We start from the raw sequence: 27,106 nt of genomic DNA on the forward strand, positions 1-27,106 counted from the left end.
TTATGATGCGCTTTAACAACGAAAACTACCAAAAAATTTATCTAATTATATCCAGAAAACAAATAAAAGAAAAATTGAGACCAAATCGTAGAAATAATAGTAGATAAGTAACTTATGTTACTTTTTTTTTGTAAATTTGGAAAAATGCCTTCACTGGTTGTCTATTTTTCAAATTTAAATCTGTTAATGGGAGAGTTGGAAAATTGCATTTTAATGTCACCATGATCGGTCGTGTTCCGTACACAACCCTGTAATTTTTTTGTATTAAAAAATATTCTTCGAAAGCTAAAATAAAACGCCCTTACATAAATTACGCAACAATTGATATAAAAAAATGTAATAGATGTAAAACAAGTTATACGGATTTATACAGATTTGTTCTCCTTCGACACAAGATGGAATACAAATATTCAGTGCACACGATCTGGCATCGCTGATCTGGGGGACGGAAAATCCGTTATCATGGAGAAGCCGATGCACCTCATAGAGTGACGGTTTGGTGCGGATTTTGGTCTGGCGGCATCATTGGGCCATTTTTATTCGAAATTGAGGCAGGAACCGCCGTCACGATCAATGGCGAGCGCTACCGCGCCATGACTAGCGATTGCTTCTTCCCTTGCCGTTACTTGAAGAGGAAGACTTGGACACCATTTGGTTCCAACAAGACGACGTTCCGTGCCACACATCCAATACTACGATCGATCTTCTGCGCACAGTCTTCGAAGATCGAATTATCAGTCGAAATTCGGATGTCGTTTGGCTGCCTCGGAGCTGTGATTTGACGCCGTTAGACTATTATCTTGAAGGACAACATTCGTGCAGTCATAGCTGAAATAAAGCTGCATACAATCGAAAATGTACTAAAAAACTGGACTGACCGTATGGCGTACTGCAAGGCCAGCCGAGGCAGCCATTTGAATGAAATTATATTCCACAATTAACCGGAAGGATTGTACTTTAACATGAAAAAATAAATTTGGAAATTGGATGAACCGTTTGTGTTTTATTGCATGTTTGAAAAAAAAAACAGTTACATGGCGGACCCTAAGAATTTGTTACACGTGGCTTTGACATGCCATCCACTCATTTGAGTCTCAGTAATCGGTGAGTGCGAAAATGTGGATTTTCTTGTTCCAGAGTTTTTGGGTTGTAGAATATATTTCCTGGAACAAATTATGTACGATGGGTGTTTCTTCCTTTCTCATATAGAATGGCTATGCAATCACTGTGAAAATCAACTTTTTACCCGAGGCCCGGAACGAAAATATGCACTCACTTTTCTCAGAGATGGCTGAACCGATTTTCACAAACAAAGATTCAAACGAAAGGTATTATGTTCCCATAGCTTGCTATTGAATTTCATTTGAATGTGACTTCCGGTTTCTAAGTTATATGGTAATATGTGAAAATTAAAGAAAAAGTTTACACTCAATTATCTCTGGATCAACTAAACCGATTTTCGCAATCTAAGATTCATGATGAAAGGTCTTATAATATCCTAAAAATTTGTAGAACATTTTATCTGGATCCGACTTTCGGGTCCGGAACTAAAGCGTGATAAGTGGAATTAATTACCGATTTTATTAGTATTTTTCCACGAACGATGGTTAAAAACAGGTACAAATCCCATAAAACTGTCCGATAAATTCTTCTAGTTTGCAGAGATTGTTAGTTTGTTGGCATGAAAACCTAATTTGGCACTACTGGTCCCCTTTTTTCCTGTTCCGAGAGCACCGAAAGTGGAGAAGAAAAACTCCTAAAACTAAATTCACTTCGATTTCTCTGCGTTGCTCTGCAAACTGATTTTCACAAATCTTGATTTGAATTAAAGTTCATACTGTCTTTAAAGCTACTGTGAAATTTCATACATTCCCCAGTTACAGGGCGATGAGTGTCAAAGTTTTCAAACTCGCCATATAGAGTGACAATATGTACAACACCGAAAGAAGAAGAAAACACAAAACTAACAAGGCGTGCTTTGTTCTATTTCGTACACGCTATGAAGAAATCGAAAATGTTACGGATGTCTGCTACTGGTGTGTGATATTGGTAAAAGACGGTGCTGCGGTTGATAGAAATTCGGAATAATAATAATAATAATAATAATAATAATAATAATAATAATAATAATAATAATAATAATAATAATAATAATAATAATAATAATAATAATAATAATAATAATAATAATAATAATAATAATAATAATAATAATAATAATAATAATAATAATAATAATAATAATAATAATAATAATAATAATAATAATTATTATTATTATTATTATTATAATAATAATAATAATCCTACTGCATGTTTTGCCGTTTAGCTTGACTTACATATGTAACAGAAACGCAGGTTCGTTTCGTTTATTAGATTTCGTTTAATTGGTTTAATCGAAATGAACATGAGATAGTAAGTATAACTTTAACTACGTTCACAACTGTAACGTATGTAAAACACACTGTTTCGAATTGATAACAAGAATTCTGCTTTATTTCGATATGTCTTAACTTATATAACTTCTCTCTCTTAGATTTATTCTGGTAGGGGAAGTTAGACTTTGCGTTTCAATTTCGGTTGGTTCCAAATTAATCACCAATGAGGTTTCAGTATCGCATAGTGTGTATAGTAGCCATTATGGATTAAGTAAACGCGAGAGGGTATTTACGTGTATAGTGGTCAAAGCGTGCGCGTGAGTGTGTGGTAAGGAAAGAGAGGGCGAGAGCGCGTCTAATGAGCGGGCTGCTCGTTAGTTACCTGAGTTCTAAAGATTGCTTTCGCTGTTCTTGTTAATGGTTCCATATAATGAGTCATGCGTCGCGATTTGAATGTAGGTCTCGTGTTTGTAAGCATACGTTGTTGGTATCAAATATCTGCTTCGTATGTGTTATGAAGCTTTAGTCGTTTCATGACCTCGTTTCGTAGTCGATGTCATAATATCGTTGAATTTAGTTGCTGATTTGAGTTTACCTTTATGTTTATAGGAAATGTATGTCGTTTGAAAATATCTGGTTCTTTCTAAAGTCTTTTGGGAAATGTACGGTTCTTTCTTGAGTCTTTGAAAAGTGTCTTTGGGAATGAATTCTTGAAGCGTTTCTTGGGAAAGTATGTATAGATGAAAGTTTAAGATGTTCATATCACAACTGTTCCAATTTGTAGGTCATATTTGTTGGTAGCAAACGAATCAACTTCGGCTATTCCGTTCATCTGAATCCGGTTTCGGAAGAATTGGAAATAGTGATAAAAAAACTGCAAAAAGGATCTCACTTACTTTTCTTGGAGATGGCCAAATCGATTTTCACAAACTTATAGGTTGAAAAGAAACGTCTTACCGTTTCATACGGAATTCCTTAATTTGTTGTGGATACTACTTTCGGTTCCGGAACTACAGGATAAACAGGATTTATAGAGTTTGTGTGATTAGGTCCGAACAAATTTTCCTATTTCTATTCAATAAACAGTTGTTTTTGCGAATTTCACGGTTATATTTATGAGTAATGAGTAATATGAGTAATGAGTAATATGAGAAAGGCATCATTACACCACTAGGTGGATTAAAATAGGTTTTTAAGACCATAGATACTTTTTGCACAACTTAGATATCGCCGGTTTAAGTGACGGTGTACAATACTCAACACACTTTACCCTATAACTCCGGAACCAGAAGTTGGATCCGGATGAAATTCAGGAATTTCGTATGGGACCGTGAGACCTTTCATTTGAGTTTGAGTTTCATAAGTTTGTCAAAATCGGTTCAGCCATCTCCCAGAAAACCTAGTGAGATTATTTGACACATGCACACACACACACACACACACACACACACACACAATTTCTACTAGTCGGTTTTTCAAGTGATTGCATAAAGGACTATTCACACATATTCGGTCCGGTTCAGTGCCGGCACGACACCGTGCACGGACACTGATATAATTTCATTCGTTTTCTATGCGCGCATTCACACCTATTCGGCACCGTGCCGTTTCAGTGCAGCTCGCCGTCAGTGTAGCGTCCGTCCGGCAAACTCAAATTCGTCGTCACCGATATTTTTTATTTTCACTGAAGTCGGTATGTCATTGCATTGGCTGTGCCGGAACGGAAACAGCACGGAAACGGAACGGAAGGGTTCCGATAAAAAAAAGAACACTGACGGCGCACTGAAGGCACTTTCACTGAACCGCCACGGAACTGAAATGTGTGAATAGTCATTAACCTTTCTATATGAGAAAGGCCAAAATTGTTTTTCAGTTATTTATGGTTATCTCACGTTGTTGAAAATTTAATCACAAATTCCTGATCATATTTCCGATAGCTCGTAGAGCAAATTATGTTGTTGGGTTAAGTACATCAAGAGATATTCGCGATAAAGCTCTGCCCATTCTTGTACAGGGTAAATTTTGAAAAGGCGCCCCATAGTAAAGTAGGTCGAATTCACGACAATACTTGGCCCCACTCCACTTGGCAACTAGATAACATTTTCAATTCCAAAAGAAGCACGAAAGAGGGGTTTTTTTCTGACTAAACTGCCGGCATGTACATGTATTGGAATGACGGACCCGGCATAAAATCCATTCATCGCCGGTATTCTTTGTTTTGTTGTGTTTTCGCTCCGTACCGGCGCACAGTGATGCCTCTCCGTACAAAAGTTGACAAAAACCAAAAATACGTCGATAAACGTCAGCTGGATGATTTTTTATTAATGATTTGAAGTCTCTGAATATATTTCCGTCTTGATAATATATGAAAAAATATTCGATCCACCTAGAAGTGACATGATGCACCGTTCGCTGCGCTGGAATTTTTCACTGAAAAAGTCGCCAATGATTGCTAGATCTACGATTGATGTTTGGCGCTCAACGAGTTGCATAAGTGCTTGGCCGTCGAAGGGAAGAATACTAGATCGTTGAAAAATTTGTTTGGCGCGCAACGAATTGTTTTGTGTAAATATGCATACTTGATTTATGTGATTATTCATTTCGAGCCACGTGCCTAATTGAGTATCAAAATTAATGATGTTTTGGCTTGAGAAAATTTAAACTGACCCAGGTTAGTTTCATCAAACACTTTTAACGAAACGGTGTTAGTTTCGAACTTAGTAACTAGGATCTAAGCAAACCTGATATAAAAACCAGGAGAAACAGTTCTGATATCGTTCACCAGTTAATGGATTATGTGTAATGGAGTCATATGAATAATATTGGTCATTGTGCGCGTAAGTTTAACAAATTAGTACATTTTTGAATGAATCAATGAAAGGATCGTGCAGTAGAAGTGCCAAGGTCAAACTAAGAGACTTTACTTGCATTTTACTGATTAGATATAAATGTTCAAGATGATTACCGTAATGGATTGAGACTGCAATTTTATATTTCATATTCTAAGAAGAATATTCGAATTGGTTAGATCAATATCAACTTAAAATGTAAGCGTCGTCTCACCAAGCCACTAAAAGTTCTTTAGCACCAAAAAATTTCCACTACCTGTGGCACTTATTGGCAACTTGAACGCACATAAAAATTTCTGAGAAAACTTTCTCACTGCTTAAAAGCTGTATAAGGAACTGCTTCAAAGTTTGTTCTGCTGCGTCGGGTGAACATTCAAGTATGAGTAATTCTTAAGCCAAATCTTTATTTATGAAATTCTGGTTACTTGGACTAAATACAAAATGTAAATATATCTTACTCTACCGAATGAACAACCCTAGAAGAGAAACTCTTCAACATTATGTTAAGTTTATCAATACAAAAATCTGATTATTGAGCTTTTTTTATCGATTACCGAAAGCAAGAATCACATCTGGAAGAGAAAACGTGACACCTTATATCCTTCATGTCGAAGCCATTAGAAAGGGAACTCTGTTCAGTGCATTGACTCAAAGGATGAGATGACAATGTGTGCATTTGCTTAAATTTGCTTAACAGAAGTATTTTACATTTTCACATTAATTTTTGGTGATATTTCTCTTTGAGCTAAAGCGAATGTGTGTCGAATTCCGTTGATTGTAGGTTAAGTAATCAGAAAAATAATGGAGAGAAATGTTAACCACTTAGAGCAAATTCAGCAGCTGCAAGCTTCATATGGATGTTTGATAATGTAAATGAAACTGAAACAAACGTATCCCCAGCAATCAGTTTTAGTTTTATCTATTCGACCAGTTCTACTGTCAAATTTAAAACTAGTATACACTGCCGTTCTATTTTTTCTATATTTGAAACACAGATAAAACGCTGCTGGGGCTGCCAGTTTATTTTGTTATAATTTCTAGATTTAAATTTTAATACTGACATAAATTATGCATCTAGAATTAGAACACTCCTGAATATGCCCTTAGTCGTTTGACAATTCGGCTGTCCAAAAACATAAATTCGAACAAATAATTTTCAGACGAAACGAAGTTCGACGGGTCAACTAGTAGATGATAATGCCTTAAAAGTGAGTGTGTACAGTGCCTAACGAATTGTCAACGCCGTTCTTGTTGTTGTTCTTGTTTTCCTATTATTCACGTTCGAAAATGTCTGTTTATGTGCCCAATTCTCGCCATTTGCGGGAAGTTTTACTTTTCTGTTACAATTCGCAAAAAAATGCAGCATAAGTGCATCGAATGCTCTCAGAAACTTACGGTGAAGCTGCTCTGAGTAAAATAACGTGTCGGGAGTGGTTTCAACGTTTCAAAAATAGTGATTTCGATGTCGAAGACAAACATGGTGGAGGAAGAGAAAAAACCTTCAAAGATGAACAACTAGAAGCATGGCTTGATGAAGAGCTCTAAAAACCGGGTGAAACCATCACAGGAGATCGCTACCGAACGCAACTGTTGCGCCTTAGTCGCGCGCTAGAAGAAAAGCGGCCACAATATCAAGAGCGATATGACAAAGTCATCCTCCAACACGACAATGCTCGGCCTCACATCGCAAAAGTGGTCAAAAAGTACCTGGAAACGCTGAAATGGGAAGTCTTGCCCCACCCGCCGTATTCCCCAGATGTCGCCCCTTCTGACTTCCACTAATTCCGTTCGATGGCACACGGCCTGACAGATCAACATTTTCAATCCTTCGAAGAAAAATGGATTGCTTCATGTATAGCGTCAAAAGAGGACTCCTTTTTTCGAGCCGGAATCCAAAAATTGCCGGAAAGATGGGAGAAAGATGTCTTGGAATAATACATCTGTAAGCACTTTTTCGCAATAAAGCTTTTAATTTTGGAAAAAAACGAAACGGAAGCAAAGTTGTACACCTGATACCAAATAAAATTTTTTCGAATACTTCCGCTTTACTAATAATAGTGGATTTTTATTATGTTAAAGTATCTTATCAAACTACGTAAAATGAAAAATGATGAAAAAATTACGCTGAGCAAACATGCATAAAGTGGTTTTCGTGGTTCGAATTTGGGAATTTTTATATGGACTACAAGAAAGTTCCGGAGAACATAAATGTGGTGGGATCAACTGGGCGCTATTTATTATGAGCTACTCAAATGCGTTTGGATAGAGTATTGTATGAAAAGCGGACCCAATATGAAGATATCTTCATGGCATAGTATTTTTTCTTCATGACAATGCAAGACTTTATGCTTCGAAAGTTGTAAAAGCTTATTTTTATATCCGCTGCAATGAAAAGTTCTGCCCAAGCCGCCTTTTTAACATGACATTGTTCCACACGGTTGCCATTTGTCCAATCCATGGCGCATAGCTTGTCTGGTCAGTTTCAAAAACTACGACACCACCAAAAATTGGATCGATTCATTTGTCGAATCTGAAATTTTTCAAACGTGGTATCCGAGTCTTAGTGGTGGTATATAACGATGGACTATACTTTGAAAAAAAAAAGGTACTGCAATGATACTCTCACTAAAAATAATGAAACTTTAATAGTTTATTCCAACGCCTGATAAATATAAATATTCTGATTTTATTTATCATAAAGCCGTTTATTTAAATTTTACTGACACCGACTTCAGTTACTAAAGTCTGGCCCTTGTTTCTGTGATTTTTATTGTCGACCCCGCAAACTATTGAAAATAACCTTTAATGTGCAGAAATGTGCAGGATCGCATAGTGTTTTCTGAAAAGTAGAGAAAAAATGCTATAAAATCAAATACTATCGAGCAGTGGCAGCCCTTCCCTACCTATCAATATGTATGTTGTTTCACTATCCGAAAGGGGGGTTTCTTTACCAGTTATTGAAATACGTTCAGTTAGTTCGAAGTGTAAGTACAAAAGTGAGCATTAGCTCATTTATTAGAAAAAGCGTAAAAGACAGCAGTGTTGCGCGCAGCGCTGATTTGTTTGCTGAATACACTCTAAAGTGTTAGTAATAAGAACTTAATATATAATAGCTCTTCCTCCTTAAAAAAAATGAACAATAATTCAAGCAACAACAAAACTCAAAAATATTCGATTCTAGGTTTTCTAGCTCTTTTCGAATGCCTAGGTAGGCCTGTTAGCGCTACCGGATCTGGTGGAAATTTTCGTTTCCTACTTAATCTAAAAATTTGTGTATCAGGATCATTCGACGGTTGGATAGCATTTCGATCTGGTATTTACCGGACATCGCTTCCATCTTGTGTTGCCAGTTGCCACTACAGGTTCTTCGACAGTCAGGATTGGCCGATCAGTCTTGACCACTCGCATCGAATGTCTTGGCTGATATGGCGAACCTGGTTTATTCGTAACGATTCTTATTTGGCTTCGATGAACCGTAGTAGTCGCCTCGTTTCCAACCATGATCTGCAATAAATGTTTAGAGAAACGTTTCAGAACTGATGCCTTAATCCATTTTCCACGTATATGAGACATATTGTGTTTATACCACACACTATCTCCTGGTGTCAGAGTATCTATTAGATCAGGCAGATCCGCCTTATTGTCATGATCAGATTTTGTATCATCATCATTTAGAGTATAAGTCGCTAACATTTTTTCGTAGTGTTTCTTAGGGTTAACCAAATCGATTAATATTTTTGGAGTATAAGAAAATACTTTTTCAGAAGGAAAACTGCCCTCCATCGTCATATTAAGGTTTCTATAATTTATTAGGAATAGATCTATCTGATCTTCCAAATTCAATCCTAACATTCCCGGTTCCAATAAGAACTTTTTAAGAACATATTTTACCGTTCTTATCAGTCTCTCTGCCTGGCCATTACTAGCAGGATTATATGAAGGACTGTTTGATACTTTTATACCCTGTCTTTCCAGAAAACTTATAAAGGAATGCGAGTTGAACGGATGACCATTGTCAGATACTAAAACATCTGGTAATCCAAAACGAACGAAAAATTCAATCAGTTTCATGGGGACGTGTATAGTGTGATGGGTAAGTCGATGCCTTTCACGCAGCCCACCTGGGTTCGATTCCCAACCCCGCACATGGGGTCAGAAGGTTTTTCTGGCCCGAAGAGGTGAATGACCTCAAGGTTAAAACCTCTATAATCGAAACAAAAAAAAAATCAGTTTCATTAAAACTTCTGGAATACTGGTTCCTTTGCTTATAATCTCTACCTCCACCCGTTTAGAGAAATCTGGTGTCCATTTTGAAATAATTTGTTGCTTTGTAACATTTGCCATACTTGCACAAACATAACAAGCAGCAAAAAACCTTTCAATAGTAGAGCTTAAACCATTCCAGTAAACTATGCGTCTTTTAATTTTTACGTCACCAGTGTTACTTCTATTTGCCAATTTTATTATATCGGTTTGATTATTTTTTTAAATAATCACCCCAGCTTGAAATCTAGTCGCAAATACTGAATAAATGTTCTCATTATCGAAAATCACCATTGACTTATCAAAATACTTCAAAACTTTCTGTTTCAAAAGAAAACGAACGTCATATGCTGATTCAATTTTTGGAACGATACTTTTTCCAATCGAATCAGTTCCAAAATTGTGGACCGAATCAGAAAATGGAAAATTTAAATCAGTAATCAATTGTGTATCTTTGTAATATTGTTCACTGGCATCCAATCGTCCAGGAAATAATTTCTCCAGTTGGGAAAGAAATCATCCAACAATGGTCGGCCCAATAATGGAATAAACTGATAACTACAATCAAGGACCAATAATCGCAATTTAGCTTTTCTTCCTTTATATTCAACCTTAACCTTAACTTCCCCAGATATCTTCAATCTGGAACCATTTATCACTATCAGTTGTTTAGAGCATTTAAATAAAGGAAGGTTGAATTTAGAAACAAACAAATCTTTTCCAATTACTGAAACAGAAGAACCACTGTCAACTACCATCTGTACAGGAATATTTTCAATATTAACATCCAATAAACACGGATTGCTTATCTTGTTTATGGAAGAAACGTTCATACACTGTAAATCACCTGAGATATTAGCATCTGAGTCCGAATCTTGGATCCTCAAGCTATCTAATGGTTCTGCTAAATGGTTTGCACTGGTACTAGCTTCCTGTGTGTCAACACTATTAACCGTCTTGCCGCACTCGTTCTTCCACTTGTAGCATTTCCTTCGCACATGTCCTCTACGTCCGCAATGATAGCAGATACGCTGATCAATCGGCCATTGTTGGTCGTCCATTTTGTATTGACTACGAGCTGAACTAGCCGACGAACCACGATGTTCAAAACGCTGTGAGTGAAACTGTACTCTCTGACTATCTTCCGTTGGTCGTATTTCAGACCGAACACCAAGCCGACTTTTTACTGAACCGCGAAAATTTTGCTGAGCCTCCCTCATCCGTTGAATAACCGCACCTCTACCTTGAGTCAAAGGGTACCTAGTGTCCAGTGAAGCTACCAAATCGGCATCGCTGTTCGTTAAAGCTTTTGAATGAGTAACCGCCATTTCCCACGTAGCGATAATAACTTGGAGCTATCCTCCGTAAAAAGACGATGCTTAAGCGAGCCATCAGACAACTCAATCAAAATACGATCAAGAATAAGACGATTCTGTTGATCCCCAAATTCGCAATGTTCCGCTTGGAGTTTTAACGAAAATATAAAATCGCTTGCCGATTCTCCCGGTTGTTGCACCTTTGTGCCGAAATTAAATCTTCGGAGCAAGACTGAATCAGTTTTGTCAAGTCTCTCCTTAAGTTTTTGCACTAATACATCGTACGACACTTCATCCATCATTGCTTCTGTGGGGTAGAGTTTTTCTGCCATACTGAACAAAAAATCTACTTCCAAGATGAACATCTGATCCTTTTTGCCTTTCTCATATAGAAAGGCTATGCAATCACTGTGAAAATCGACTTTCGAACGGAGCCTCGGAGACCCATAGTGTTATATACCATTCGACTCAGCTCGACGAACTGAGCAAATGTCTGTGTGTGTGTATGTGTGTGTATGTAACAAAAATATGCACTCACTTTTCTCAGTGATGGCTATACCGATTTTCTCAAAAAAAGATTCAAATGAAAGGTCTCATAGTCCCATAGCCTGCTATTGAATTTCATTCCGATCCGACTTCCGGTTCCGGAGATATAGGATGATATGTACCAAAAAAGTGGAAAAAACATGCACTCACTTTTTTCAGAGATGGCTGAACCGATTCTTACAAACTAAGATTCAAATAAAAGGTATTATGGTCCCATAGCTTGCTATTGAATTTCATTTGAATGTGACTTCCGGTTCCGGAGTTATATGGTAATATGTGAAAATTTGAGAAAAAGTTTACACTTAATTATCTCTGGAACAACTTAACCGATTTTCGCAAACTAAGATTTAAATGAAAGGTCTTATAATATCCTAAAAATTTGTAGAACATTTTATCAGGATCCGACATCCGGTTTCGGAACTAAAGCGTGATAAGTGGGAAATTACCAATTTTATTAGAACGATGATTAAAAACAGGTACAAATCCCATAAAACTGTCTGATAAATTCTTCTAGTTTACAGAGCTTGTTAGTTTGTGGGCATGAAAACTTAATTCGGCACTACTGGTCCCCTCTTTTCCTGTTCCGAGAGCACCGAAAGTGGAGAAAAAAACTCCTTGAACTAAGTTCACTTCGATTTCTCTGCGATGCTTGAACCGATTTTGACAAATCTTGATTTCAATTAAAGTTCATACTGTTTTTAAAGCTACTGTGAAATTTCATCCAGATCCGACTTACGGTTCCGCAGTTACAGGGCGATGAGTGTCAAAGTTTTCAAATCGCCATATAGAGTGACAATATGTACAACACCGAAAGAAGAAGAAAACAAAAAATGAACAAGGCGTGCTTTGTTCTATTTCGTACACGTTGTGTGGTGATGTCAATAATAATAATAATAATAATAATAATAATAATATTAATAATAATAATAATAATAATAATATTAATAATAATAATAATAATAATAATAATAATAATAATAATAATAATAATAATAATAAAAATAATGGTCCTATTACATGTTTTATGCTGTTTAGCTTGACTTACATATGCAGAAGTAACAATAACGCAGGTTCGTTTCGTTTGTTAGATTTCGTTTAATTGGTTTAATCGAAATAGAACATGAGACAGTCAGTATAACTTTAACTACGTTCACAACTGTTCCAATTTGTAGGTCATATTTGTTGGTAGCAAACGAATCAACTTCGGCTATTCCGTTCATCTGAATCCGGTTTCGGGAAAATTGGAAATAGTGATTAAAAACTGCAGAAAGGATCTCACTAACTTTTCTTGGAGATGGCCAAATCGATTTTCACAAACTTATAGGTTCAAAAGAAAAGTCTTACAGTTTCATACGGAATTCCATAATTTGTTGTGGATACTACTTTCGATTCCGGAACTACAGGGTAAACAGATTTTATAGAGTTTGTTAGATTAGGTTCGAACAAACTTTCCTATTTCTATTCAATAATCAGTTGTTTTTGCGAATTTCACGGTTATATTTATGATGTAATAAGTAATATGAGAAAGGCATCATTACACCACTAGGTGGATTAAAATAGGTTTTTCATTATCTTTAACTTTGTTGACACGAAAATGAACCGTTGAACGTTTAATCCACGTAGCAAAAGATTGGCCCTTGCGGTAAGGTTCAATATTAGGAGTCACCACGTAAGACATATTTGCTAAAATTCAGATCAAAATCAAACGTACTACAAATATCTATAAATTTTCAATAAACACAACAACTCTGAATCAGCAATTATAAGCTTTATAATCAAGTCAAGAACTAAAAAATATATTCGTTACTCACCGGAATAAACTGTCACTCACAAACCACGATACCAAAATTAAACACCGAGAAATGAATTTACTAAATTTATGTAACAGCAATTAATCTTCGTCGTCAGATTCCTCCTATTGTGTGAAAATGTGTCTAACTCTCAAAAAAAGAAGAAAAAAAACCCTTCTTAATCCACCTAGTGGTGTGATAATGCCTTTCTCTTCTTTCATAACAGTCTGTTTCATACTTTTATTAAATAATTTTGGAAACTAGTTTTGACACCAATTGATTCAGATTTATTCGAGTAGTTCACAAAAGCATGCTTCAGTGTTTATGTCACACAGTCAGCATCATTTTTCCAGACTAGTGCTTGACATTTGCGTTGCCTATTTGTATGAGAACAGTGATGCTGATCTAAAATAAGCCTTTTGAGTCCACTTAGTGGAATTTTCATATATCTTGAAAAATCACCATAAGGGGGAGTACATGAAATTTTCGAAATCGAAAAAAAATTTTTGATGCCAAAAGGCTTAGAATTGCATGAAACGTCGAGATTTAGTGTCATCTCGAAATTTTTTTTTTTTTGAAAAAGTCGACTTTTTGGGATTTAGAAAAAATATGAAAATTTTTCTAAGTCCCAGAAAGTTGATTTTCTCAAAAAAAATTTTTTTTGCGATGACACTAAATTTCGATATTTCATGCAGTTTTAAGAGTTTCGGCATAAAAAAAAAGTTCGATTTTGGAAATTTCATGTACTCCCCCCTATGGTGCTTTTTCAAGATCGAAAATTATCAAACCTGTACCACCGGGCAGCACCCCTTACGCATGTCCGATTTAGGTCAAATTTTGCATGAAGGCTTTTTTCGAGGTGCTTAAACTTTTGAGCACTAGAACTTAACGAAAATAGAAGTGATCCCAAAATTTTGGCACCCATATATATATATATATATATATATATATATATATATATATATATATATATATATATATATATATATATATATATATATATATATATATATATATATATATATATATATATATATATATATATATATATAAGAGCGGTAAAAATCAATGTGTTTTGTCGGTTACGTCACTTATTTCCATCATATATCTGGAACCAAAAGTCACAACCATTTGATCTTCGAACTTGATCAATGGCTCGACAGTAGCTTTCAAACGAGCCCAAGTTTGTTAAAATCGGTTCAGTCATCTCTGAGAAAATTGAGCGCGTTCAAATATCTTCTAAAAGTGCACACACACACACATACACGCAGACATTTTCCGATCTCGTCGAACTGAGTCGAATGGTATATAACACTATGGGTCTCCAAGGCTCCGTTCGAAAGTCGTTTTTTCCAGCAATTCTAATACCTTTCTGTAGAGAAAGGCAAAAACACTCATAGTACGGTATAAATTTTTTTCCAACATCAACTTGCTATGAAAAACATTTAATTGTTCTCAAAACTGACGCCGCGTGGTAAAAAAACAAAATGGCTGATCGCAATTAACAAAGAACGCTAACAATTTCCGAACAAAGCGGATCCACGAACAAAACCACCACACAATAACTTTGTCTACATAGAAAAAAAACACCACGCTTACCTAAAATGTCAATCCCGGAATAATCAGCAACCTCCGAAATCATCCAACAACCGACTCCGTTATTCCCGCTGCTATATGCAACCTTGAAACAGCTCACGCCGAAAATCCAACCGTTGCCGAAATTGCCTTAAGTTAAATTAAGAATTTAACTTTTACTTTCCCTCGTCGGCACTAATATGTATGTTGTTTCACTATCCGAAAGGGGGCTTTCTTCACCAGTTATTAAAATACGTCCAGTCAGTTCGAAGTGTAAGTACAAAAGTGAGCATTAGCTCATTTATTAGAAAAAGCGTAAAAGACAGCAGTGTTGCAGCGCTGATTTGTTTGCTGAATACACTCTTAAGTGTATGGAGTCTAGTCTATGGAGAGATTATTTTTTATTCAAAAATTTTTTTACTTTAAACTGTAATCCTTCATTTATCTGAGAATTCAAAAAAAAATAATACAGTGCAGGAAAAAAATAAATTTATTTTTTGAATTTCTGTCACCTTGGCATCACTGTGCGGTGGCCCACGCGTGAATTGGGTGAGCAAAAGCAACAGGAAGATCGAAGTGTGCTGATGGCAATTGAAATGAATCCAAATCGTTCCATTGATATGTCTTAGTGCCGATAAGCTAAATTGATTGATTTAGAGTGACTATAATCAGAGTGGCGACAGCTGTTCGTTTGGAATGACAGCTCCCAGTTCCAAACGAGCAAACGACCTGTCAATTCAATGTAAAGCTAATGGAATGTTTGGAATTGTTGCCAAAATTACGGAAGAGATGTCGTCACTCTGGTTATAGGCACTCTAGATTGATTGATTGATTTAGTTCATCAAGAGTCTAGAGTCCTTACGCGACAATCGAGTAATGTCATTATAAGTAGCCATTACATTACATTACATTTTGGTATGGTGATTTTTCAAATTACTGCCTTTCATTAGACATTGAATTACACTACTGGTCTTCGTCTAAGTGCCCCTATTGATTATGTTATCGTTAAAATAAAAATAGAAATGTATCATCAGTCTCATCAGTTTGTAGTTTCATTTTAGGTATCACTTCGTAATAATTCCATTGGAACTATTCTGTACATCGATGTCTACCAACAATTATTTTATGCCGGGACGAACGACTACGCACTTACTTCTGCAAAGAAACTCACGAAACACACACACGGTCAAGTTCGAGGGTGTATCAAAACAAAATGCAAATTTTTTGTGGTTGCTAGCATCATAAACTAGAAGAGTTATTGAGCATATCCCGCTGCGTCCCTCTTTTCCCTAACCTTGAGCATTTCGTTGATTCTCGTTTCGGTTATCGAGCTAAATTTCCGAAATTTTTATAGAAAAAAATGGAATTACTTCTGTTCCCTTTTCTAGATTTCTGTATAAAATGTTCAAAACGACGAATGTAACAATGAGAGATTCTCTTTGTTTACTTTCTTCTTCGATTATTACGGTACTCTTAGCAATCCTTATCTCCAACTATTTTCCGATAATCAGAACTAAAGCTATGATCTTTCAATCCGCACTGAAGAAAATTACCGAGAAAAGCAGGAATATTTCGCAATAATCGAAAGAGAAAGTAAACAAAGACCTGTCTCATTGTTAAATTCGTCGTTTTGACCATTTTATGCAGATTTGTTTATTCAGGAAAAAAAATCGCGATCGAGTAGCACGAACGAGGCGCGAAGTAGGTTTACGAAGCAGTTATCATTCTAACGCGACGTGAATCAGTTGCTTGAAAATGTTCTCCCGCTTGTGTGATTGTGTTCGTAATCGTACTCAAACGGCTCCAACACAGTCCGTCGGCATTGAGACCGGTTAGTAGATGAATCTTACTTAGATACACGTATTATTGAAAATTGAAAGAAAAACTTGTTTTTTTTTCGTCAGGAAAATCAGAGAAAACGATCGCCGAGAAACGAGTTGAAAAACGGAATCTAAGCGTGAGTAATTTTATTTCTTCTTCTTTCTAGTTGCCGTCACCTCACTTGAGATGATGCCGATTAATGGCACAGCAAACTTAGGCTATATTGCCAGTCAAATTTTCGTTGATACTCCAATGGACTTTCCAACACGATATAGGTGCTCACCCTTTGAGAGATTCACCGGAAGTGGTGATTCTAATTAATTTAGGAACAAATAGTGCATTTTGTATGATAAAATTGACATAATGTTATTCGAACATACAAAATCGATATGCTGTTAGTGATGAACAAAAAAGTGATCGCTTACGACAAACTTCCATGGATGTGTTTCATTCGCTATCTGTTTTGTTTTATTAACAATGTCGAACATCTTGGTTCAGAAAATAATAATAAATTTCTGTTAAAACAGCGAGAAATCTATGATGAGCTTGATAGCCGAATTTGGTCTTTGGTCGTGTTCGACCGACGACCAGAATGAATTTCTAGTGTTGTAATAAGATCGTTGTACTAGTTTGCTAACCGTCTTGAGAATCGGCTTCGAGTGCTGATAAAAGTTCGCCTATAACTTCGAAAGTGGATTTCACTATCAAAATCAATAATTGCAATCGCTGTTAAAAACCGACTTTACAACCGAGGCCCGGATGGCCGGATGACATATACCATACGACTCAGTTCGTCGATATCACAAAATATCTGTGTGTGTATGTATGTATGTGACAAATAATGCCACTCAATTTTATCAGAGATGGTTGAACCGATTTTCACAAACTCAAATTCAAATGAAAGGTTTTACGGTCCCATAGACTGTTGTTAAATTGTATACCGATCCGACTTTCGGTTCCGGAATTACAAGGTGATATGCATCGAAGAAAGGAAAACAAACTAAGATGCAAATGAATAGCAAATTTCTACAAACTTAGATGCAAATGAAAGGTTTTATGGCCTCATACAGTTTTCCTGAATTTCATTTGGATTCGATTTCCAGATCCGGAGTTATAAGGAAATATGTAGAAATTTAGGGAAAAAAGCGCACCTAATTTTCTCGGAAACTTCTTAACAGATTGTTACAAACTTAGATAAAAATGAAAGGCCTTAAAATTCTTTAAAAAGTCCCCGAAAAGTTGATCCAGATCCGACTTCAAGATGGTGAAACGAGGTGCACATTTTTATATAATTTACTGCTAAATTCATCTAGTTGGTAGATGTTGTTAGTTAGAGAATATATAAAACAACTTTAGGATTACTAGTCCTCAGTTTCCGTTTTCGAAAGCACCGATAATTGCGAAGAAAAGCTCCAAAAACGGAACTCGCATCGATTTCTCAGCAACGGTTGAACCAAAATATGCTGTGCAATTTCATCCAGATCCGACTTCCAGTTCCGAAATTATATTGAAAATGACGATGCAAAACAGGTATGCGTCGGTACGTGCGGCTTTGCTCCGTGCGCAGCGTGCTTTGTTCGCAGCGTGGGGGGGTGCGTTTGACATAAGATCATTTGGCATAATAACTTTTGGCATAATGGTTATTTGGCATAACAGTTATTTGACATAATGGCCATTTGGCATAATGCCATTTGTCATAATATGTTAATAATTGTATTCGTAATATTTTAATCTAATGTAAATTTTCGTTTATTTTTCGATAGAGTGATGTTTTGCAAGGAAAGCTCGAACGAAATGTGTGAATTTTATATTCTGGCCGAATATTTCGATAATATTACGTGAAATAGCATTATTATTACAAGGATAAATTTTTTAATATTACCATTTAATTCTGTTATAAGTCACTTATAACAGAATTAAATGGTAATATTAAAAAATTTATCCTTGTAAAATCATTCTGTTCAAACACTCAAACGAAAAGTTGATGAGCATTATTATTTTTATTTTTTTATTCTGTAGTAAATACTCTGTCATTTTATATAAGCAACTCACTTAGTGCTAGCACAATCTTCTGTTCGTCATAGATGATTCAGGTCGAGACGGCCGAAGGCCGCGAGTGCGCCGGCGACTAGGAGCTAAGGCTTCGGCCATGGAACCAAAAATTGTTATATGGATATACGGTGTTTGAATTGTGGTAAATCGCATTCGAAAGACGTTTGTCCAATGAATGAAACCACTGATAAATTTTCATGTTCAAATTGCCATGGAAATCATAAATCTAATTATTTGGAATGTCCTGTCAAGGAAAACAAATTAAACGCTCGTTCGCTTAGACAACAAGTCAAATCAACGACCTTAAATTTACAGGTCATACCTGAAAATCAAAAAACCATTACAAATGTTACGCCTAATTCATCTAAGGCACTTATTTCTTCGAATTTAAAACAAAAAACCAGGTACGCCTTCCAATTCGTCTTCTAACGTAAACAATTTATTGACAGGTGGATCGACCTTCTTCTAATGACAGTTATGCTAGTATAACAGGTAGGAATCTACCACTTTATTCTTCTAATGTAAATAATCAAAACACAGGAACGCCTTGCGCTTTATCTTCTAACGAAAACAATTTATTAATAGGTAGACCGACCAAATCATCTTCTTCTAATGGCAGTCTACCTACAAATATTCCTTCAATGCCATTCGCTTCTCTAAATAAAGTCGATTTAGGCGATATAACTGAAAATAAAATGATCTACCTACAAGATCAACTTTTTCAAATGATCATCCGAATGAATTCGACTTCATCATTGTTTGAAGCATTTCAAATCGGATGGCAATTTGCGAATAATATTATAATGAATTTAAAATTTAACAGTGATGTTAAATAATTATTTGAATATTTTAAATTGGAATGCTCGATCTTTAAAATCGAGTGAACATGAATTTTATAATTTTCTCAAATTTCACAAAATCATATTGGCATTATGACAGAAACTTTTCTTAAACCAAATGTCAAATTGAAAAGCAATCCACATTATGTGGTTCATCGATTCGACAGGTTTACTGGAATGAGTGGTGGAGTTGCCATTTTTGTCCAACGGCAAATTAAACATCGAATTTTACCTTCTTTCAATACTAAAGTTATTGAAAGCTTGGGAATCGAAGTTGAAACCATTCATGGAATTTATTTCATCGCTGGAGCATATTTGCCATTCCAATGCACCGGCGAACAATTAAATTTCTTTAAAGGCGATTTGCAAAAACTCACAAGATATCGACCGAAATTTTTCGTAATAGGGGACTTAAATGCTAAGCATGGCTAGTGGAATTGTAGGCAAAATAACAGTAATGGTAAAATACTTCATAATCAACTCACAGCAGGTTACTTCACAGTTCTTCATCCCAATAATCCGACTTGTTTCTCTTCCGTGAAAAACCCGTCTACAATTGATCTGGTTCTAACGGATCAAAGTCACATATGTAGTGAACCGATTACATTCAGACTTTCCAACGAAGCTTTAATTAATCCAATTAGTACTATATTCAACAATCATAGAGCTAATTGGTTGGAATACAGATTCCACATTGAAAATCATGTGGATCATGAAACTATTTTAGATAATTCTGCGGACAGCGACACAGCAATTGATAATTTGAATCATTACATTATCGAAGCTAGAAATCTTTCAGTTCCCAAGGCTCTAACTAAATTAAATTCTCCTATCATCGATGATAATCTTCAACTGTTCATTCGTTTGAAGAATGTTCGTCGACGACAATATCATCGTTCTCGTGATCCTGCTATGAAACACATAGTTAAGGATTTACAAAAAGAAATTAAAAATAGATTTACTCTTTTGCGAAATGAAAATTTCGATTTTTTTTAGAAGTTGAACAAATTAAACCATATTCTAAACCTTTCTGGAAACTTTCTAAAGTTCTTAAGAAACCTCAGAAACCAATTCCTGTTCTCAAGGAAGGAAATCAAATACTTCTTACAAATGGCGAAAAAGCTCAAAAACTTGCTCAGCAGTTCGAGAGTGTACACAATTTTAATTTGAACGTTGTGAGTCCTATTGAAAATGAAGTCTCACTGAAATATGATCATATTTCAACTCAAGTTTTATCACAAGATAACATTATTGAGACGATTTTTGATGAAATTAAGTCAATTATTAGCAAACTTAAAAACATGAAGGCTTCTGGTAATGATGGAATTTTTAATATTCTTATGAAAAATCTTCCCGATGTTGCCTTGAGACTCCTGGTTAAAATTTTCAACAAGTGTTTTTCATTAGCTTACTTCCCAAAAAGATGGAAAAACGCTAAAGTAATTCCTATCCTCAAACCTAATAAAAACCCAGCAGAAACATCAAGTTATCGACCAATTAGCTTACTTTCTTCTATCAGTAAACTTTTTGAAAAAAATATCTTGTCTCATGTCTGATGTCTCATATAAATGAGAATTAAATTTTTTAACCAGAGCAGTTTGGATTTCGTCATGAACACTCAACTACTCATCAACTTGTAGGAGTTACGAACATGAGAAAATCAAATAAATTTTCTGGGTTATCCACTGGAGTTGCTCTTCTAGACATAGAAAAAGCATTCGACAGTGTTTGGCACAAAGGATTAATAGCAAAAATGTCTAATTTCCAGTTTCCTATTTATTTGATCAAAATGATTCAAATTTTTTTAATTGATCGTACTCTTCAGGTTAGCTATCAGAATTGAAAATCTGAATTGCTACCTGTACGAGCCGGTGTTCCGCAGGGTTCGAGCGTAGCTCCAATCTTGTATAATATTTTCACTTCTGATCTTCCAAATCTACCCGTTGGTTGTCAGAAATCGCTATTCTGTGACGACACAAGTCTGTTAGCCACAGGTAGAAATATAAGAGTGATCTGCAGTCGGCTACAAAGCAGTTTAAATATTTTCAGTGATTATCTGTCAAAATGGAAAATTAAACCAAATGCAACAAAACGCAATTAATTTTCTTTCCTCATAAGCCAAGAGCTTCTTTTCTTAAACCAAGCAATAATCACATTCTCAAATTGAATGGCTTGGAATTGACATGGTCTGATCAAGCTAAATACTTAGGTTTAACGTATGACAAAAAACTTACTTTCAAGGATCACATTGAAGGAATCCAGGCAAAGTGTAATAAATATATTAAATGATTATATTCTCTTATAAACAGAAATTCTAAGCTGTTACTGTTAGTAAATTTATAAAGATAAAATTTAAATTATATATTTAATTATTGATATCCATAATGACTTTTGGATTCGGGAACCTAAGAAAAATAACGGTCAATTTAAAAACAACATACACTATTTAGGAACTAAGTAGGGTTAAGCACACAATACACTCACCTAAAACTGCTCGAAGATGAAACGCAAAGATGGAAATATAGTTCAGTGGATATTAGTAGAGAGACGAAATGACAAAAGAGAATAGAAGGAAGCTTTTACTGCCAGTCGAAGCATTATAAGGCCTTCTCACGCGAACTTTTGAGGTGAACAGTTGTACCTTGAAGGAAGAAAAAGGGCGTAGCCAAGAAAAAGTGTTTAAAATGCTGAACGGAAATTTTAAAGCAGTTTACTCTATAGTTTGGTATACGAATGAAATCGTAGAAACCTTCTAGTCTGAGAAAACCAAGTGTTGCCTATATATATCTTATAGGACCCGTTAATTCTCGTTTGAGTGTTTCGTGGAAAAAAAAAGCCGAGACATCGATACCTGTAAACCCACAGAATACCCAAATAACCCCCCACAGGGCTTGAAACCGGATGAACCATAGTCTGAGGAGGTCACGTGGTCGGTACCAGCTTATACAATCGACCATTGGGGATCCGGAGCCCCCCGCTTACCAAACCCAACGTTCAATATAAGTCAGACTTCAGCGTGTAGCGGTCTATTCAGCCCTCGGATAACGTCGATGCAGTATCAGTTCTCTAGATCCAGGCCGTAGCGACCCCGCTATAACGGCTTCCCCAGCAGCGGCTTTTCCAGCAGAAGCTTCTCCAGCAGCAGTTTCTCCAGTAGCTTCAGCATTCGAGTAACCGGCCGGTATAAAAATATTACACTCACACACACAAGCAGATACACCCACATGTACATACAAATACCTACAATAAATTATAAGATTATTATAATACACCCTATTATTCATCAGAAATATATCACTGAGTCCCTGATTAGCGAAATCTCATTGAAATCAAGCCGACCTTGAGTGAAAGAGACTCCAGCTCGAGCTAGGGCACAAAAGAGGTCGTTGGATGACCCACCCTCACCTGACCTACCGTGGCTTGACCAGTAGGTCGAGGGCTTAGCAAACTAACTGACAGTCGTTAAGACGGTCAGCGTAATAAAGCTCTGTCTAAAAAAACAAATTGTTAATTTATAAACAAATTCTCAGACGAGCCATGTCTTATGCAGTACCAATTTGGTCAAGTTGTTGTTCCACCAGGAAGAAAACGCTTCAAAAGATTCAAAATAATATTCTGAAAATGATTTTGAAGCGTCCTCCCTGGTTTAGTACAAATGAGTTACACAGACTCACAAATATAGAACCATTAGATGTAATGTCACATAATATTATAAGCAAATTCTGACAAAAATCGATGCAATCTTCAATTGAATCGATTCGCTCTCTGTAAGTAAGTTAGTATATAAGTTCCTTTTCCCCATTACACAATACAAGTAGGTTTAGAATTTTCCCTACACAAAAATCTCAGAATTGCGAAAGCAAATGATGTCCTCAAGGTAACATCCAAATCATATATATAATAGGGCTGAAAAGTCACCACTTGTGGCTGAACACCCAATTTAAATCTTAATAATTTAGTTTTAACTCATATTCCAATAAACAGTTATTTAAAAAATTATTATTCCTAAATCTCTTTTATAGAAAAAGATCAAAAATAAACTAGAAGAAATTATCAATGAATTTCCTGTGGAAAATAGCTTACAGAAACTTCAAGACCTACTGGACGATTCAGATATTAAAACTCTGCGCGATTTGATTAAGGATTTAGAGAAGTGGAACGCAGGAAACACCATCCCGGAACCAAAATCCTTTCTTCACACGGCAAAGCTTCAACGTTCATTCGCCATAATGCTGAAAAAGAACATCAAGTATCAGTCACTACTGGAAGCTTTTATAACCCACTTTGATGCCGTCAATGAAGTAATCCTTGCTCAGCTCATTTCATTTGTACCATAATAATTTTTCTTCTTCCCCAATTAGAGCGTGATCCCAGACCTGGATACTCCGCTGCATTACGCCGTCAAAGCCTTGAATGTCGACTTTATAAAGTGGTTACTAGAACAACCGAACGTCGCGATAAACAGTCGTAATAACCAGCGCAAAACGGCTCTGTTTCTATTGTGCGAACAATACAAGGTGAACAATCTCAAAATTGAGAAACTAAGAGAGTGTATTTTGCTACTGTTGGAACACAAAGCGGATTTCAACATTTGTAGCGATCTACAGCAGTTACCATTTGATCTCTTGATTCGTAATTCGAATGACAATGAAGAATTCATTAGGAAGTGCTTGGAGCTAATTCCTACAGCCGTTGCAATTAGTGATAGGAGAATTGTAAGCTTTTTTCAGTGCTGCGCACCTGTCACGGTTACCGTAGAGCTGTTAGAGATATATTTAAGATTTGGAGAGACGGAAAAGTTTTTGCGTGAGATGAAAAAATTCGATGTAAATCAGTATAATGTTGAAGCAGTTATCAAACTATTACTACACAAGGGTGTTGAACTTAACATGGGGTCCTGTGTCAGTACGATAATAGAAAAAGCCGGAAAGACCATTTTTCAAGTGGAGAAAACTCGCAATTCTTCGGATGTCGACGCACTTGCGAACTCGACGGATGTTAACACAAATCGGTTACCACTAAAAGGACTCTTGCGAAAGGCATGTGAGGCCGGGAATGTCACAACGTTGAGACTTTTGCTGAATCGAATAACCGATCGTGTGTTGATCAACGATGATCCGATTTTGGTGATAACTCTCAATCGGGCTAACGAATCCTGTAATCATACCGAACAGCGATCTAGAATGCTACAGTGTGCTGATTTGCTTTCCAATGATCAGAGAGTTCACATTTCTAGCACAGACAACTATGGAAATACCGCACTCCACTTGGCAGTGAAGTTTGGTTTTTCGGATATTGCACTTGTACTACTCAAAAACAAGCACGCTTTCCTGGGAACGCGAAACAAAGATGGCTTAACTCCGCTGGACTATGGCCGGTACGATTTTTGGAAGAAGTACTTCGATCAGTGTATAACAATCGACGTGAAACGTGCAAATTATGATAGAAGTGATGTTTGGTTCAATCTGAATGGGTTCAGTCCGTACATGCTTAAAAAACAAAAGTTAACAAAAAAAGAAAAGCACCAAAAAACAGCAGCTTCACTGCCCAAAGATAGCAATAATCTATGGTGGATTGTTATGAAACCAATGGCGAAAAACAACACACAATCAAAATTAGATACGACGAATACATTTTCCGGGACGGAAATCGCTCCCGTAGAAATAATTTCAAAATCCAAAGACTTAATACCTCTGCTTCTCCATCCCGTAGTCTACACATTCATTAAAGTCAAATGGCAAAGTATGGCAAAATGGCACTACATCAACCTCTTCTGCACACTACTAACGATGATCTCTTTTGGTTCCTATTCGGAAAACGCCTGCGATGATGGCGGAGCTTCCGTGATCTCTACTTTTTTTTCCTGGCTGGGTGCACTGTGCATGATCTGCAGAGAAGTCTTACAAATTTCGTTCATGAGAAAAAATTACCTTTATTCTTTAAACAAATACTTGGATATTGTCATCATTATCTTCATGTTAATAGTTTTGATGAGTGGATGCAATTCGATTCTGTCCTCCCTAGCTGTCATTGTTTTAGCAGTCAAATTCAACGTTATCATAAGTTCGCTTTCATTCAACATCCTCTCCACTTGGATGTACATGTTCATAACCGTTACTGTTAACTTTCTGAAGTACTTGCTGTTCTTCAGTTTTCCTCTGTTTGCCTTCGTCTTCTGTTTCTTCGTGATCTATAAAGACGGAAACCAAACACCGAAGGCATTGATCTCCCAGCAAAACACCTCCTTCAACCAATTCAGTACCTTCTCATATGCAGCCCTGAAGACTCTAGTCATGACGACCGGTGAATTCGATGCAGCTGACATTGATTTCAGTGATGGGAAATACATCGTTTTCGTTTTGTTTGTAATTTTCGTGTCAATCGTATTTGCTAACTTTCTTAATGGTGTCGCGGTCAGTGATATCACCGTAATTAGGAATGAATCCGAACTGATCAGTGTTGGCCGGAAGGTATTTGTTTTGGATCGGTATGAGCGAGGCCTTGAAAATATTAAGTGGAATGACTTACGGCGACTATTTCCTAGCCCATTTTTTAAGGAACACTCCGACCGTATAGCCGTGAAACCTAAAGAACTCCGGAAGATTCTGGTGCAGCGCATTGACAAATCGATAGTTTTTCAGCAGGAAGGCATCCTGAAGCAAAGTGAGCAAAAGAAGATACGAAACAATCGATGGCGACTGATCCGGAATATTCTGCGACTGTGCAGAAGTAAACAACCATTTAGTCGGACAGCGACAGTAATCGAAGTTCCACAGGATCGTGAGCAAATTGTGGAGCAAGAGCAGAAAGTGAAAGGAAACAATCGATTCAGTATCAATCGGTGGATCCGGAACACTCTGGGGCGACGCAATAATGACCCATCAGTTGAACAGCCTTTGTGTCAGCCCAATAACGAACCACCGGTCAGTCAGCAACAAGACGAGAAAACACGTAAATTCAAGTTTTCCAAGACCGAATGGAAAGTTGTTCCGCTTATACCGTGGCTCACTGCGAATATAAAACTACTGGAATTTCCTTTATCCTTGACACTGGAGGGCCATATTATGGACGAAGCGCTCCGAATCACTGATCGGAGCATTATGGCTGAGGACAACGGAAAGCCCAACGAACTGCTGCTAGAAATGGATAAAGTTATAGAACCAATCACATCAGACAAGAAACTTTTAGTTACTGCACAAACTGCTAAACGTGCCATTAAAATAGTTAGAGGTGGATAATGCCATAAAAGTGTCATTACATTTTCGTCAGTGTCAAGTTATAGTATAGTTAACTATTTGATAATATGTATTTCATATTGCTAGCAAAAAATGTATTATAATTTAATTAGAAATGTTTTTTTAACCCCTTAACGCTTCTATAAAAATCGTTATGGATTCTTCAATTACTTAAATCGATGTTTTTTGGCATTAAAAATGCCTTACTCTTCGCTATACGGCGCCGGGTGTCAAATAAAAGTTTCAAAAATAGCCGCGTAACCTTTTTACCTTTTTTATATATATAAAAAATAGGTATAGAATTCGCTCAAACTTTAGAAAATTTTTCCTAGGCCCGGAGGGCCGAATGACATATACCAATCGATTCAGCTCAACGAACTGAGCAAATGTCTGTGTGTGTGTGTCTCTATGTGTGTTGTCAACAAAGAGGTCGAGATCTCAG

At 36.4% G+C, this 27,106-nt stretch overlaps 1 protein-coding gene across 1 annotated transcript; it reads left to right on the forward strand.

The window, feature by feature from the left end:
• Positions 1-16,447: 16,447 nt before the first annotated feature.
• On the forward strand, positions 16,448-26,744 carry LOC131425811 (transient receptor potential cation channel protein painless-like). Its single transcript, XM_058588010.1, has 4 exons — positions 16,448-16,548; positions 16,622-16,674; positions 23,452-23,730; positions 23,791-26,744. Exons 1-4 carry the CDS (start codon positions 16,473-16,475, stop codon positions 26,665-26,667), a joined length of 3,285 nt encoding a protein of 1,094 aa, XP_058443993.1. The 5' UTR covers positions 16,448-16,472; the 3' UTR covers positions 26,668-26,744.
• Positions 26,745-27,106: the final 362 nt, after the last annotated feature.

Source organism: Malaya genurostris, chromosome 1 (genome assembly GCF_030247185.1).
Source record: "Malaya genurostris strain Urasoe2022 chromosome 1, Malgen_1.1, whole genome shotgun sequence".
In the NCBI taxonomy this organism is placed as follows: Eukaryota; Metazoa; Arthropoda; class Insecta; order Diptera; family Culicidae; genus Malaya; species Malaya genurostris.

Coding starts and splice junctions, on each gene's coding strand:
- LOC131425811 (XM_058588010.1), top strand. CDS start 16,473: ATGTTCTCCCGCTTGTGTGATTGTGTTCGTAATCGTACTCAAACGGCT. Junction 16,675..23,451: donor TTGAAAAACGGAATCTAAGC/GTGAGTAATTTT, acceptor TCTCTTTTATAG/AAAAAGATCAAAAATAAACT. Junction 23,731..23,790: donor ACTTTGATGCCGTCAATGAA/GTAATCCTTGCT, acceptor TTCCCCAATTAG/AGCGTGATCCCAGACCTGGA.